Genomic DNA, 16,471 nt, shown 5'->3' with positions numbered 1-16,471 from the left:
CAATTTTGTGAAGCCTTTTCTTTAATTAAACTGTGTTTCCCTCTTTTAGGGCAAACTTAGTTATTCAGTGTGAAAACTGGTGGAATTTAGCAAAACAATTTGCAAGGCGAAGCCCTCCTCTTCACTATTTGTCCAGTTCTGTGCAAAGAACACTAATGAAAGCTTTAGTTCTAGGAGGTTTTGCTCATATGGATACAGAAACAAAGCAACAATACTGGACAGAGGTAAGTTATTGTAATGCTTCTGTTACCTCTGTTTTAGCACATAGTACAAACAAGTTAGTGTAGGGAATTTCATGGTAACACGTAGTCAACTTGTATAGAATCTTCTGAGCACCTAGTATTGATAATTTTTTAAAATCATTCTCTTCGAAGGTCAATAATTGTATGGCACCCATGAGCTGGCAAAAAATGTATCTAAAACATAACCTAAACAGAAACAACTAGTAATTACCTAGAGGATTTGTGAAGCAGCCAGTATAGCTGTACACTTAACAGAGGCTGTTATAAAAGGTTAAAAATTTCCCATGGAACTGTGTAATTTCTTCCTTTTTTTTTTTTAATTTGGTGGTGTTATGAATTATTCAGTTATTCACTTAATGATGTTGGCAGTAAGTAAAATGCTAATGTGGAACACAGTGAAGAGCCTTGGCCAGCTTTTTGTGCCCTGACTCATTAAAGCTCAGAGTTTTAATATCAGAAAGGTTGGTGCTAGAAAGTAGCTAAAATGTGATCAGAAGGCATCGTGTGAGTTTGTAGAGTGTTGGCCTTCTGAGAGAAGCTTGCTTTTATTAGCAAAGCTGTGAAATTAGTGAATGAAGGGAAGACTATAGTGCACTGGAAGTAATTTGGGAAAACATGTAACTATTATGGAAGTTTCTAAACTGGTTCCAAACACAGCTGATTACAAAAGAGATTGTGCTATTGAGAATCATAATATGACAAAGATAGTTGTGCACAGGATCATTGATAAACTGTAACAATTTTTCCCCCTACTACTGAATTTGGAAGAGTATTAAATACTGTGAGCCACAGAAAGTCACTGTAATTTGTTCAGACACTGCAAAATAACATATTTATGGAGGTGCTCATGTTGAAACCAGCCTGCAGGTGATGATGGATAATGAGAATCACTAATCACTACCACTTCATCTTATGGTAATATGACAGATAATAATATAAATGAGCTGTTGAAACTGGAAGTGATAGATTCTTGTACTGCCGTGCCAAAAGCAATACCTGAACTTGCTAAATTACTTAAATTTCACATCTCGTATAATAGTGTGCTTATCTTAATGTAACTTTTCTGAAAAATTTCAAGGTTCTTCAGCCACTTCAACAGCGATTCTTGAATGTGATAAACCAAGAAAACTTTCAGCAGATCTGTCAGGAGGAGGAAGTGAAACAGGAAATCACTGCTACGTTAGAAGCACTCTGTGGCATTGCTGAGGCTACCCAGATTGATAACGTAGCAATTCTCTTCAATTTCCTAATGGACTTCCTTAATAATTGCATTGGATTAATGGAAGTATACAAAAACACACCAGAGACTGTTAATCTCATAATAGAAGTCTTCGTTGAAGTTGCACATAAACAGATTTGCTATCTTGGAGAGGTAAATACAACCAGGAGGGGAAGAGAGAGAGAGAGTGTGTGTGTGTGTGTGTTTGCATGTGCATATATGTGTATACAGTGCTATCCCTTTAAACAAAGTGTAGTGATTTTTAAATTCTATAGAGAAAGAAATGCTATATGGTCACATCTGTTAGAGGAATTCCTTTGTTTAAAAACATACACTTGCAAAGATTTATTTTTTTAACCTTTGTTATACTGTTCTTACACCAATAAATGTAACCAGAGTTTATCACTAGTCTAACTCTATGCATGGGTGGCAAAAGAGTGCAGACCATGTTGAGCAGTTTTTTTTAACCATATCAGACTTCTCGGAAGGCTAGTTTAGGAGAATTGCAGCACTGTTTTATGTGACAAATAGAGAGACTCCCTTGGTCCTAAACAAGGCATTAATAGATACCAAGAAGTTAATGGGTAAAATGAGTCAGTGCAGTACATTGATATCTTTGTGCTGTTGGCTCATTTTGCTTTTGCATCTAGACGAGTGCCTGCCTGTTCCAAACTGGGTATGCTCAAACAGCGTGCTGTGGCTCCAACCTTCAATAGCTGAAGTGAGTCCCCACGGGCTTTTGTTGGTAATCTGGTTTGTGAGCACATCAATATATAGCTGTAAGTGTTCTTATTGTTCAAGGTGACAGTTTCCCTGATTTTGTCTGCAGTTGTTACAAAAAGTGGTCGTATAACTGAAATCAAAATCTGGAGGTATCATCAACCAAGTAATGCCATCTTAAGACAAAGTGTGTCACTTCTAGTGTATGGAAGTTTTCTTACTATCTAACGTAACGTTGTTTTATAGGCCAAAGCCATGAACTTGTATGAGGCCTGCCTAACTCTGCTCCAGGTGTATTCCAAGAATAATCTAGGTCGACAACGGATTGATGTTACAGCAGAGGAAGACCAGTACCAGGATCTTCTTCTTATTATGGAACTTCTCACTAATCTTCTATCAAAAGAATTCATAGATTTCAGTGATACAGGTATGAAGGAATTGGTTATGGCTGAGCCATAACTTGTTCTACACTGTAAAAATCATTGTTGGGGCATGCTTGATCCAGATAAAGTGAAAACTGGAGTTCAGGCTTGATTAGATCAAGATATGGAAATTACTATTTAATGTGCCAGTAGCAAAGGAAGAACTTTTCACAGTGTTCTAGCATCTGAAGCTACTATTGCTGGCATAAAATAAATGGGGCATTTAGGAAACAGCTTGCAATCTGAATGTTGCAAGTCTGAACATGTAGTAGCAGCAGTTTTGTAATAGAAAACCCATACAGAAGTCAGAATAGTAAATTTCCACAAGAGGGCAGGGGCAGGTGGATTGCCATGTTACAAAAAAAGTTGGGTCTTTTACCAACGCTGAGCTCATGAAAATTCCATCATATTTGAGGTTCTCTGTATTTTTCATTCATAGAATGTTGTTACGTGAATTACATGCAAAGTTAAGGGTTCTTTTTTGTATCCTAACTGGTTACTTTCTTCTGTATATTTGCCACTTAAAGTTGCGGTCATCCTGAATATGATCTGCAAGTTCTAGCTTAGCTTGCTGCATTGCTTTTGAATAAGCTTGAAACACGTTTGCATGATTCAAATCTTACCATGTCCTGTACAGTTTGCAGAGAAAACACGCTCAGTAACGAACTGGATCTGCCTAGGCTGTTTTGATGTTGCTCGTTGTTTTTCTGAGGTACAGCTTGAAAGAGAGAACCTTGTACTCCAAAATTCAGTGCATCAGTCTAGTTTGTCAAGCATGCACAACACAAATACAGGACCAGATTTAGACTTTGTCCATTGAATGGACAACTCAGTGCCCTGTAAACTATTCCCTTTGAGGTCAGAGATTGGATGTTAGTTGCGTGGAGAACACTGTAAAGTACGTGCTGTGAAACTGAGCAGTGTGAATACTACCTAAATGTAACACCTGGAGATCCAGTGTATCTAAAGTTGTCTGCATATTGTTGCTGACTCGGTGCAGGAATTATAAAGGCAAGGTCACTGCTAGTTAATGGAAAACGCCTTACCTGTAATGGAAGAAAACTTGGCAATGTCTAAACTACAGAATTTTATGCATTAACCCATATTTTTTTCTCATGGTGCTTGTAAAATACATATAAATGTGTAAATACATAACATGTATATATAAAAAGTATAAAAATGCAGTAATGTTTTGCTCACGATCTGTTCATGTGTGCAGGCATGAAGCAGCTATCACTAGAAACAAATGTAATGTTCTGTAACAGAAGAGAGCCCTCAGTATCTGAAGCGTTCTGTTTTAGCATGCCATCTGGTACACGTGATCATGAAATGCTTAGTCCTAATGAATATATATAGAGTGAGTGGTGTGGCAGCCTCCACTCACAAAGATTCTATTTTAATACAGTGCTTCATATTTTTGTTTGGGGAGAGGGGAATAGTCCTATTTTCAAAAATTTCTTTATTATAAAGAAATGGGACTCTTCCTTCAGTATCTTTTATCCTCCTTTTACCCAAAACCTTTTTTGTCTTTTCTACAGATGAAGTATTTAGAGGACATGAGCCTGGGCAAGCTACAAATAGATCTGTATCAGCAGCAGATGTTGTCTTATATGGGGTTAATCTAGTTCTGCCTCTAATGTCCCAGGATCTGCTGAAGGTAAGTATATTTTTACACGTAGCTGCTAGAATATGAAAACTTTATAGTAATGAGTTCCTAGAATTCATTCCTGTATGCATTCTACCTCTGTAAGCTGAGTTTTCTAGGCTTTTTAAAATGTAAATAACTGTTCCGTAGTTCTAGATACTGTATGAAAAGAAATATTGTAAGGTGAGAAGAAAAATCTTTTTTTCTTCTAAAAGTGGGTCTGTGCAAGTCAACAATTAGCCAAACCTGAAATATGGCTTGTGAATCCTTTTTTTTGATAGTCAGAAATGTGATGGGAAGGATAAACAGTGATATTAGTTTAAACAAAAAAAAAATATATTTTCATAGTACAGCAGGCTTTTGTATCGTAGACATCAGCCGCTTCTCACTACAACAGTAAAATATGAAGCAATGGAATAGCAGTATTTCATTGGGTTGTATTGTGTTAATGTTTTACTTAGCATCAGGGCAACACCTCTGAAGTGTACCTCAGTTGTCCCCTCTTAACATGCTTTCTCATCTGGTAGCGTTTGCTGAGTGTGAGAGCTGTGCCCATTTTAGATGAAACTTAGTCAAAGGATGTACCCTAGGAGCTCCTCTGTTGTGCTCCGAGTGCTCGTGAGAATTTTACCCCACAGGTCTAGACCTAGTCATGCCTGCAGCAAAGCTCCTTGGGTTTGTATAGAGCAGATACCATACTCTCACCATCAACTGTTGAGCTATAGCAATCTTTTTTTATTATACTACAGTGTTTGCTAATAAAGTTGTAGCCATCCTAATGACTCTGAAGTTGTGTGTTAAAATTGTCTTTTCTTCTCCACTGGAAAGCATCAGTCCTGTCTCTCTGTACAGATGGAAATTATGTCGGAATAGAGTTATGTGATTGATTCTAAAATTACCATGTTTTTTTCTTTTGACAGTTTCCATCCCTGTGTAATCAATATTACAAATTGATCACTTTCATCTGTGAGATATTCCCTGAGAAAATTCCACAACTTCCAGAGGACCTCTTTAAGAGCCTAATGTACTCACTGGAGTTAGGGATGTCATCGTATCCTTTATAAAGCTTGGGAGTGTTTAAAAATCTGAGTTGCTTTTATAAAGACCTGTTAAAAATCTGATTATTTTTTAATTTGTATTTTTTTTCCTTTTCTGTCAGTATCTATAATTACATATTGGTAATCAGCTCTTACTCTCCGCTCGCTGGTGATTGAGAGTTTCACAGTAGTGTCTATTGAGCTTCTAGTATTAGCTGAATTGCCTCTGACTTGTGGTGTCTGAATGCAGCCTTTAAGTGGTTTAGTATGTAAGTTTTTTCTGGCAGCCATTCCTGCCTCCTCCATTACTTCATTGAAGAGTGTGTAACTTCATAAGCCTTCAGCTGGTATCCCAAAGCCATTCCTGAATTAGTTTCTCAGCTGGTAATACAAAACATTGCTGCTGTTCTACTGGGCTGGCTCCAGAGCATTTCCTGTCAGGGTGCCAATGGGCTCTCCCTCTCATAATGGGAGTACCATTTTCACTAATCTGTGGCACGTGTCAGAAACAGATGAGCTTGACCATAAGGGACTCTTTCTGAAAATGTTATGTCAGAGAGGGTTATGTTACCTTAGGGTGTGTAGCTAATAAAAGAAGGCAACAAAGCTGGAATTCTTTTTTCCTCTCTTTTTTTTTTATTTATTTATTAACAGCTTTATAGTAAAAAGAAATCTTAGAACATATAAGCATTTAAAATATTTTCTAGTGACACAACTGGTAAGTTTTAACAAAATTTAGTTGAAATCTGACTTTATTCTTTAACGGCCATTACCAGGATGAGTTCAGAGGTTTGCCAGCTCTGTCTGGAGGCTATAACACCATTAGCAGAACAGTGTGCAAAAGCACAAGAAACAGATTCAACCCTTTTTCTAGCAACAAGGCACTTTCTTAAGGTAAGGTAGCTGCGTTTCATGTTACTTTGGTTTTTTAACATAGAGGTAGTGTCAGGAGGCCAAACAGTGATCCTATCTGACGACGAGGTTAATCAGGACCACACATATAGTAAGAAACAACCCGTTACCTAAAAAAAATTGGCAGTTTAAGAAGAAAGAGAGCACGAAGGACTGGAGACACTGAACGAGAATACACAGGAGGAGGAAATTACTTAACCACCAATTGACAAAAGACCTAAGCCTCTCAGAATGCAGTTAATATTTATCCAAGCTCTACACACAAGCTCTAGAATGAACCTAACTGACAATTTTGGCAGTCAAATTTACTGTGAAAACTGTGAAATAGAAAGTGTCCAGAGTTGTGTGAACTGGAGGCTGGGTAGTACTAAAACAAGAGGCAGAAGAAAGAGCATGGTTGGGAACTGGAAAGAAAATGTTGTCATTTATTTAATGTATCCAATTACTTACGCATTTTTATAATCGAGTGTCATATTTAGTACCTTCCTTTTAGGACCATCCACTCTATCTCATCAAATTTTGGAGTGACCTGGTAGCAACCAGGTTCCTGCTAACTGGGAACAAAATAATTGTGGAACTTATGTGTTTGTCTTCTGATTTTGCAAAGATTTCAGTTCTCCTTAAGACTTCTTTTTTTTACCAAACTGATATACAGACTTCTGGGGATCTCTCATTAAAAGCATACATCAGCCTGGCTGAGAGAATGAGAAATGCCTTAAATAATTTTATTTGTCTTTATATTTCCACTAAGTTAACATAGCTTTCTACCTTTTCTCTAAATTTCGACTTAAAACTATAGTACTGTTTTTACTAACCTGTTTGGCTTTCCATGAGCTGTAGGAGTCTCCAAAACTTGAGGAAAAAGTTCCCTGCTTTATTCTAGAAGACGAAAGGCTTTTTTATTTCTCTGGCATATCTGCAGCTTTTGGAGAAAAATAAAGAGATGGCATTTCTCTCTGAAGAACACACATAAATCAACAGCAGGTTTCAGTACTTTGAGATGTGAATTTGTGCTGTTAAACCATGACTCAATTTCTAAAAGAACTTGGCTTTCCAATTACTGTTATCTAAAGTAAAAAAAAAAAAATATGAAACAACAACCTTGGATGTTTGTAAATACATGTTCATTGTTAGAAGTGAAGATGAGGTTCAGCCGGAAACATTGGTAAAGTTAGAAAGCTAAGTTTATGCTTCCGTAACTACTTCCGTTTTGTGATTTCAGATGGTCTTTGATATGTTGGTACTCCAGAAGCACAATACAGAAATGACAACTGCAGCGGGTGAAGCGTTCTACACATTAGTGTGTTTGCATCAGGTATGGCTTTTAGACACTTATGCCCTGAAAACCAGTCATTTGTTAAAGGAGAGTGGTTAGTGACTGTGTGTCTGGGAAATCACAGAATCATTCAGGTTGGAAGGGACCGTCAGGAGGTCTGTAGTCCAGTTCCTTGCTCAAAGTGGGGTCAACACTGAATTCAGATCAGGTTGCTCAGGACTCTTTTTGTTTGTTTTTGTTTTGTTTTGTTTTTTCTGGCTGTCTTGAAAACCTCCAAGATGGATATGCCAAAGCCTCTCTGAGCAGTCTGTTGAATCTTTATTGTACTCATCATTCATGTGCTTTCAGCACCTGCCAGTCTTGGTGGCCCAGCACTGGACTTGTTGAAGTTCATCAATATCCTTCTTGTGTTAAGGAGTCCAAAATGGGACATAGTATTCCACATCTAATCTAACAAGTGCGGTGTAAAGGCAAATAATAAATACAGGCCAGTATGCTGCTAGTGTTCACTGCTGACAAGGCACACTGTTGACTTGCTTAGCTTGCTGTCCATCGGGACCTTCAGGTCCTTTATTCAGCGGAGCTGCTCCCCAGCCTGTGAGTTCTTTGTCTATATAGTTGCAGGGGTTTAGTCTGTTTCAGCTGCAGGACTTTATATTTATCATTGTTGAATTTCATGAGATTCCTATCGGTTCATTCCTTCAGCCTGCTAGGTGTCTGAATGTCAGTCCTGCCCTTGAATGCACTGGCTGCGCTCCCTAGCTTGGTTTCATCCACACTTGAGGAGAGGGCATTTCCTGTCCTCTTCAGGGTCACTGGCTAAAATATTTAACAGGACAAGGCCCAAATGAGAGCTGTCAGGGCCACTTGTAACCTGCGTCCTGGTGGAATATGAGCCATTAACCACAGTCCTTTAGGAGCTGATGTTACAGGTGTGTTTTCACCCATGTAGAAGTCTACCCATCTAGACAAAAAAATCCCAGCTTGGTTACAAGGATACTGTGCAAGACTGCTAAAGACTTGCTGACATCAAGCATCCATTGCTATCTGCTTATCCACAGATGTAGTCACCTAATCACAGAAGACAGGCTGGTAAAGCGTGATTTACCCTTGGTAAATCCACACTGGCTGTTCTCGGTCCCTTTTTCTTTCATGTGCCCAGAGATAGCTTCCAGGAGTTGTTTTTCTTAATCGTTCCATGATGATAGCAGCATTGTAATGATATGAGCCAACCTTCTGAACCATTGGATGGATTCTGTCAGGCCTCATGAGCTTGTATGCATCAAGATTTCTCAAGAGATCTCCTTGGGTTGATCCTCTTTACTACTAGTAGTTCCTTTCCTCCTTAAACCCTGTCTCCAGTCATAAAGGTCTGGGAAAACCTGTCAGTGAAGACCAAGAAAGCATTGCGTATTATCTTTTGTCTGTTGTCACTCAGTCACCTGCTCCATTCAGCAGCAGCAGGACCCGCATTTACCCTGTTCCTTTTTTGCTCTTTTAATGTACTGGTAAAAGCTGCTCTTGCTGTCCGTGGCGTCCCTTACCAAATTCAGCTTTAGGTGACCATTGCTTTTCTGTCATTGTTCTTGTCCAGACAGTTTCTGTTTTCCTCCTTTGTAGCTGTCCCTGCTTCTGTCTCCTGCACATTCTCCTTGCACTGGAGTTCAGATTTGAACTCCCTGCTTAGCTGGGTCAGTGTCCTGGTGTGTTTATATTGTTTTCCTCAATATTTGACAGGCCATTCTTGTGGTTGGAAGAGGTTGTCCTTAAAGACCTGTCAGTTCTCCCACATTCCTTTTGTCTTCAGAGCTCTCTCCCATGGGGCCTCACCTACCAGTCTCCTGAATAAGCTGAAATCTGCTCTCGTGATGTCTAGGGCCTGTACTCAGCTGTCCTCTTTCTTTGCTCTCCTAAAGATCCTGAACTCCACCATTTCACGATCACTGTAGACAAGGCTGCCATTAATTACCACATCCCTGACCAGCTCTTCCTAGCTGTGAGTAGCAGATGCAAAGTGACCCCTGGGTGGCCCATCTGCACTGGAGCAAATGTCAGGGAGGTAATCTCTTGCAAGTCTGATCTGGAAGCTTCCTCAAGTTGCTTGAAGATGACTCTGTCCACCGCTCACCCTGTTCTAGTGATTTGTGACAAGCTCCCACCATGATTTCATCTTTACCACCTCTCCTCTGGTCAGGACCCATAAGCACTCAACTAGATTGTTACCCAGTCTGTAGAAAAGCATCCTTAATTTGAGCTCCCCTTTCGCAGGAATGGCAATCTTCTGTCCTCTCTTTCTCTAAAGAGCTTCTGTTGGTCCCATCAAAGCGCTTCAGTCATGCCACCTGTCCCACCACATTTCAGTACTGCAGTGATGTTGCAGCTCTGCATCTGCACAGGGAGCTCTAACCCTTCCCGTTTGTTTCCAAAGCTGAATGCATTTCTGCACAGACATTGAGGTTGGCCTCCTTTCAACCTGTTTCATCCTTCCTAGTGAGCACTCTTAAACTCATCACGCTTCCTTGTGTTCTTACTACTCTTGGTCTCTATCTCCTCGCTTACCTACAAGCTGTTACCACCATCCCCCAGCGTGCCCTGTAAAGCCCTTCCTGCCAGGTTGACAAACCTCTGCAAAGTTGTTGCCAAGCCACTTTGTCATGTGGATCCTCTTGTAAGCAGCCCTCATCCCTCAGAGGGACTTACGATCATGTAAGACAAAATGACACTGTGACACTACCCACGGTGGCAACTTCACGTTGTGTCTACGCAAGCCCTTCACCGGTGGAACTGAGGGAACTGCCAGTCCGTGTCCTTCGATTCACCCTTGCTCCCAGAGCTCGGTAGTCACTCTGGGCTTGCTCCGGGTGCCCCTTGCAGTGTCCTTTAGTCATGTTTAACATGTTTCTTTGTCGTCTTTTCTGTCCGAGTCAGCATGAGAGCAAGTAGGAAGCTCGTAGGAAGGAATCTAAGCTCTTTGTCCCAGGGAAAAGAATCTAGAAAAGGGAAAACCTGTGGGAGGAGGTGGTAGGTATGGCACACGGGGCAGGCATGAAGAAAAGTGCAGTTTGCAGGAATAAGCCTATGCTAAGGAAGAGATAAAGGCCCTTTGAGTGGTGTGCCTTAACGTTTTCGTGTTACTCTGCACTGCAGAGCGCCGTACCCAGCCCTAAAGGCTTTTCTGGCCTTAGTGAAAACCCCGCTGTGATTGAAGGGCCTTGTCTGGTTTAGAGGTAGCTGAGAGTCCATGGGTCCATAGTTGCTTCTGGTACTCTAGTCAGTGAAAGTAGTGGGTAACAGGTAGAGAGGCACTGATAGTTTTCTGTCACAGCCTTGATTTTGGATTTTGTCCTGCTGAGAGAAGTTGTGTATATTATTTATTTTTTTAAAAAAGTTAATGAGATTCTTGTTTATTTAACAGGCTGAATATTCAGAGCTAGTTGAAACGTTGCTATCAACTCAACAAGATCCAGTAATTTACCAGCGGTTAGCAGATGCCTTCAACAAGCTTACTGCAAGCAGCACTCCTCCTACACTGGACCGTAAGCAGAAGATGGCCTTCTTAAAGAGTTTAGAAGAATTTATGGCAAATGTTGGTGGACTTCTCTGTGTAAAATAAACAACAAAACTCTATGCCTAATTTAGACCCTTTCTGCAAAATGCACTGAGAAATGCTGAATGCTGACTAAATCTTGTACCTGTCTCTGGGTTCTTTGCAGCCATCTCAGATTCTAGAGAGCCTGGAAGTTTGAACATAACACAGTGGAATAGGAGAGGTCAACTTTGAATCAGCTTCTGCTATTATGTGTTAGCTGCAATCTGTCATACTTGTGTGTGTGAGAGAATGAACAGAAAATTTGAATTTAAATTTTTTCCATATATGTGCAAACAGGTATGGGCACAATGAAAAATAAATGCAGTGCCTTTTCCCCCACATTGGTTTGAAATATGAGTGGCCAGATAAACATACAGATTTGTTTTCTACCCAAAATCATGTTAGTGTGATGCAGATACATATAAAGCTCTAAACAGTTTAGCTGATTTTGAGCTTTATTTTTCCTCTCAAAACTTGAGTTTGTGTTTTAATAGGGAAGAAAAACCAAATGATATTTTAACTTGTCTTTAGTTCAGTTTTTCTACATCAACCTGACATTGCATATTTAATGCAATGCAGATTTTTTACATTACGTTCTGCTGCCTAAAGTTCAGAGAAAAAAGGTGTATATTTTTGTTCCCCTAAAATGAACTTTAGGAACTGTAGCCATTTCATTGCCTTAATTTAAAAGAGGAACAAAAAAAGCTCTTATAGTTTAGGTAAGAAATTTAAGGCAAGATTTGACTCTGAAGAGTTGGTTTAGGATGTTGGTATTAAGCTGCTTGTGTACCTGTTGCAGCCCTTATTGTTGATGTGTCAGTTTGAAATGAGTGTTTAATGCAAGGTTCACGTGTAGTTTTACTTTCAGTATCTGTTTTGATTCATACCCAGGTTGCACACAACTGCAATGTATTTCTACACTGAACTGTTTGCTTAAGCAATAACAACTCAAAAGGCGTAAATTATTGGCAAACTTTTTAAAGTTGGGGCATTAGCTAAAACAATTATGCTAGAACAGGGGCATCAAACCCTGTTACACAAGGGCCATAATCTGTTTGACTTGAGAAAGGTAATTGGGATGTGTAGTGCTGTGGGGCATTTTTGGGTTTCCTGAATCTAGTTCCACTTCTGCAGAGCCCTCCCAGCTGTTCTCGTTTTTGTTGTGTGTTTGGTTTTTTTTCTAATAGGAGTGCTTCAGTTATTACAACAGTAGAATATAGTGCCCAGAGTGTAGTGGACCAACAAGGGAGAGCAGCACATGAATACAAAAGCAAGGCCTGCTTTGGCTCCAGTCATGAGCCAGAGAAAACTGAAGCAAACACAAATGCTGTATATCTAGTAAAATTGATTTTTGTGGAAATACATGGAGGCAAAAGTGGGCCCTTTTGTTTAAGAAGTCTGCAAGATTATGTTGTTTAATATTTCCCATGTGTTTTTGAAATTTATATAAAATATATAAATATACACCTTTACATGGCTATGTGTAGCATCACGTTTGCAATTCTGTGCCATTCTTCAGCTATTCATCTCAAAATTAGTCATGATAGCCAGAATTCATAAAAGACAAATCTCTAATAATGTGCTATAAGTGATCTAAGGTTCTTTTCATTTTTTAGTTAAATCCATACCTGTCTCAAGCATGGATCCACAAGGCCAAAAATCCATCTCTTCATTATTGTGTTTCTTGTGTAAAAAGTAGGCTAGGGCAGATTTACACGTTAAAAAGTAACCATAAGACTTGTTAGATAACGTACCTTCCCAGCTAGTATTTTATTTCTAAGATAATTTGTGTAGTATTTTTGAACAGGGATATTGATCTCAATTTTTGTCTTGAAACTCTTACGCTTTTCTTTAAAAGATTTCTTCATTGTGCACTTGCACAAAAGACAACGATCCTAGTAGATCCTTCTGTTTTTAAACTTCTGATGGCTGATTTTTTTAAATCTCTCTGGGTTTTGCTATGTTTTTGAAACTGCTTCTGGAGTTTCTCTTGAGTTGGTACATTGTATAGGGCAGCAGTTCTGAAACCTCCTTTTTATTTTTATTTTTTTTTTAATTCTTTTCAGATGAAGGGCATTAAAGCCTGGGAACATAAGCAGCAGTAGAAGCTGCTGGTTTGTCATGATGTATTTGATGTCAGATATCTAGACCAAAGGCTTCCAGGACTTCATAGCAAATGCCTTCAAATTTTTTTGGATCTGACTAAATAACATAGTCATCATTTGTTTTATAACTAGCACTGTCACTATCTTTTTTTTTTTTTAATCCTAAAGCTGGTTCACTATTTAAAAATATTTATTAACTTTAAAATTTTGAAATCCTTTGCCTATTGTGATTGATGAATGGGAGCACAAATGGAATTAGCATTCAGGACAAAGCAACGTGTATACCCATTACTTTTCTTACCAGGCCCATTGTGTTGTAACAAGCAGAGACACGCAGCATCTTTTGACTATCAAGACTTACTAAAGTATGAACACTTATTTTCAGAGTAGTTTTGAAGGTTGCTTAAAACTTTCCTTTGCCCTTCATTTAAAATTAATATTATATGTTAAAGGGAAACTGTCCTAGTAATGTGGGGTTTTTTGTAATTTTCCTGCTTGATGTTATGCTAGACACCATTCTCTCTTTCTTGTTTCTTATTTTTTCTTTCATTCCTGTGTACTCAACAGGGATCTTCCCATGCCATTTTATGTTCTTTTAGAGCAAATGCTACAACATCTCTGCTTAGTGACATCCATGAAACAGTTGCAAAAGATTCTGGGAATAAGTTTTATTAATTCATAATCCTGCTGGCTAAGTGGCTGCTTCTACCTAAACTATTTGGCTTTTATATCCCTTAAAAAAAAATAATTAAAAAAAAATCCTTCAGCAATGTTCTACACATCCAGTTGCTGTAATCTACATGAGAAAAGCTCATTCAAGTCCATGGGAGAGACTCATAGACCATTTTTAGCGAACATTAAGAGCTGGCTCCACGTAAGTGTTCTGAAATTTTTATAGCATCACTGCATTGATTTTCCATTCACTGTGCAAAGTGAATAACGGCTCTAAAAACACATCTGGTTTTTGAAGGGGGGAAAAAAAGGCAACTCAAACTGAATTATAAATGCTGCATGATATTATTGTAAAAAATGTATTTGTTGAGGCTGTTTTGCTAAAACAGATTATTGCTCCAGTGTTTTCATTCTGAAACTAGAAATCAAGTGGCTTCTTTCCCATTTTGCCAGCTCCTTCCCCGTTGTAATAGCTAGTTCTAATGCTAATATAAGAATTTTCTGTTATTCAACGTATAATTTTTGATGCTGGCAAGCATGACCATCTAGTTGGGCCATGAAAGCCAAGACCTTGAAAGCACAGATACACATGGACAGGGAGAAGTAGATGACTACTACATGAAACTTCCACTTTCATGTGCATTTATGCCTTAATTATCTTCACTGAATTACCACCAGAATCTGCTACTTATTGCCCAGAGTTTGTGTTTCACTGTATAGTGATAAAGGGCTCACCATTTTCCTCAGGAATGAGAAATAGGTTTTCTCAGCATGTCCAAATCCTACTAGTTGAAAGGGAGGGGTTTGAATCAGAGTCATCTCTTCAATAGTGAGTAGCACTCGCTAAAGCCCCAGTGTTTACCTGGGTAAATCCCTTTATATCTAAGCCATGTAGTTCTAGAAAAGCTTGCTCAGAGCAGTCCGTTGTCCATTTAAAATCTAATTCTTTAAAAAGTAAAGCAAATTCTAATTTGTGATCTGTAAAGGTATTCAGAAATACAAATTGCAGCATTTGTCTTGTAAAACACTTCAAGTAATTTCAGTTTTGGTTAATGATAACATAAGAAGGGGTGTTTTTTATGGAAGTAGCTTGATGAGTATAAGCGCAGGAGTAGGAGCCAGGCTCCTCTAATTTTGTATCAGTTTTTCCACTGGATCCTCTGTGGCCATTGGCAAGTCGCTAGAACTGTGTCATTGTTAAAGTAACGGTAATACCTACCTACCTCACAGGGATGTTGTGAGGATTAGTTTATGCCTATAAAATGCATTGAGGATCTGAGATGCTATGTAAATATTAAATATTTCAATTTTAGTTTTGTGAGGTGTAAGATTTACTGTAATGAAAACAGAAGATTTTCATAATTATAAAGCCCAGTAGAGGCAGCAGTGGTGCAGTATTCCCCAGAACTGGTCTACTGCAGACGGTAATGCTTGCTGTGGATCATCGTTATTTCAATTACAGGCGATTGAAATGGTGGCTGCTTCTTAAATGAGATGAGATTTCCCACCAGTGTGCCTCGGTTCTGGTCTACACAGTGAGAGGACAGTTGTTAGTTATTCAGGCTTTGGTGCCTCTACTTGTGACAAGTGCCACTTGTGGTGGTAGGATTTTTGGTTGCGTTTGGGTTTGGGTTTTTTTACACTTCCCTGCAAGGAGCAAACACCACTCATTTCTCCTGTACCTGTTCCAGTCACTCAGTATAACCAAAGCCTAATGATAACAATTAATTTAAAGAGCCAGCCCCGTCCCCTCTGTAAATTTGCTTTTAATATGAGTAGATAGTGCCCTCTTTGCAGTAAATGAGATTAATGCTTTCTAGCACTAATCGTGAAGCAAATCATGAAGTGTGATTCGCTTTAGAACCTTAAGCTGTTGGCTCACTTACAAAACCCTTTTTTCAAGATGAGGTTTCTTGGGGCCCTAGCAACTGAGAAATAAGATATCCCTGGCTTTCCCTTCTCAGTGAATGAAAGTAGATTCTGCTTTTCCATTTCTTCCCTTTCCCCATCCTACTTTTCCTGTCCTTTTAAGCCATTCTTATAAAAGGTTTGGAAGACGCTTCCAACCTCAAGGGAAAGATACGACCCATGTGATTTTTCCAATCTATTACAGCTTGATACTTGAAATTCATAAAATCCTTTCTAATAGCATTCCCCAGCACATGTCAATCTCTCATTGAACTATTCCAGAGTTTATAATGAGGAAAAAAAAAAAAAAAATTATCCTCTTCTATTTGTTCCCTTTGTGCAGAATAAGGAACCTCCATACAGTGAACATGCAGTTTTAAGGCAATAAATGCTAGTACTGCTGTTGGTCAAGCATGTAAATATTTTAAATGCATAATTCAGTACTATGTTGAGTTTATATATTAAAACCGCAGGGATTGAAGTGCTAGTTGATTGCAAGTATTGTTTTACCTGTACAGTTGAAGATACAAAGTTGCAAGAAATATTTCACAATTTGTTGCAATAAGACTTGGGAAATGGCTGTGTTATCAGGCCTTATCACAACTGAACTTTCAATTTTGAAGTGAACTCTTTGTGTATTTTTAAGATCCATAAGCAGGAGGAGGAGGATAAAATCGTTTTCCACTAAAGACTTTTATTATTTTGTTTTGGCCACGTGTGATTT

The 16,471-nt window shown here is 38.8% G+C and overlaps 1 protein-coding gene across 1 annotated transcript in view; it reads left to right on the top strand.

Moving 5' to 3' along the window:
• XPO4 (exportin 4) overlaps positions 1-16,457 on the top strand; it is an 81,921-nt gene extending 65,464 nt beyond the window's left edge. The window contains exons 16-23 of the mRNA XM_080374604.1: positions 50-224; positions 1,321-1,614; positions 2,428-2,608; positions 4,142-4,260; positions 5,169-5,299; positions 6,062-6,179; positions 7,420-7,512; positions 10,889-16,457. Coding sequence (XP_080230730.1) covers positions 50-224; positions 1,321-1,614; positions 2,428-2,608; positions 4,142-4,260; positions 5,169-5,299; positions 6,062-6,179; positions 7,420-7,512; positions 10,889-11,086 — 1,309 coding nt within the window. The 3' untranslated portion in view covers positions 11,087-16,457. The remainder of the gene's footprint in view (positions 1-49; positions 225-1,320; positions 1,615-2,427; positions 2,609-4,141; positions 4,261-5,168; positions 5,300-6,061; positions 6,180-7,419; positions 7,513-10,888) is intronic.
• Positions 16,458-16,471: the final 14 nt, after the last annotated feature.

This window comes from Falco punctatus (assembly GCF_963210335.1).
Source record: "Falco punctatus genome assembly, chromosome: 2".
Classification (NCBI taxonomy): domain Eukaryota; kingdom Metazoa; phylum Chordata; class Aves; order Falconiformes; family Falconidae; genus Falco; species Falco punctatus.
Note: the sequence above shows the minus strand (reverse complement) of the source record. Positions and strands in the feature narration are given on the sequence as shown.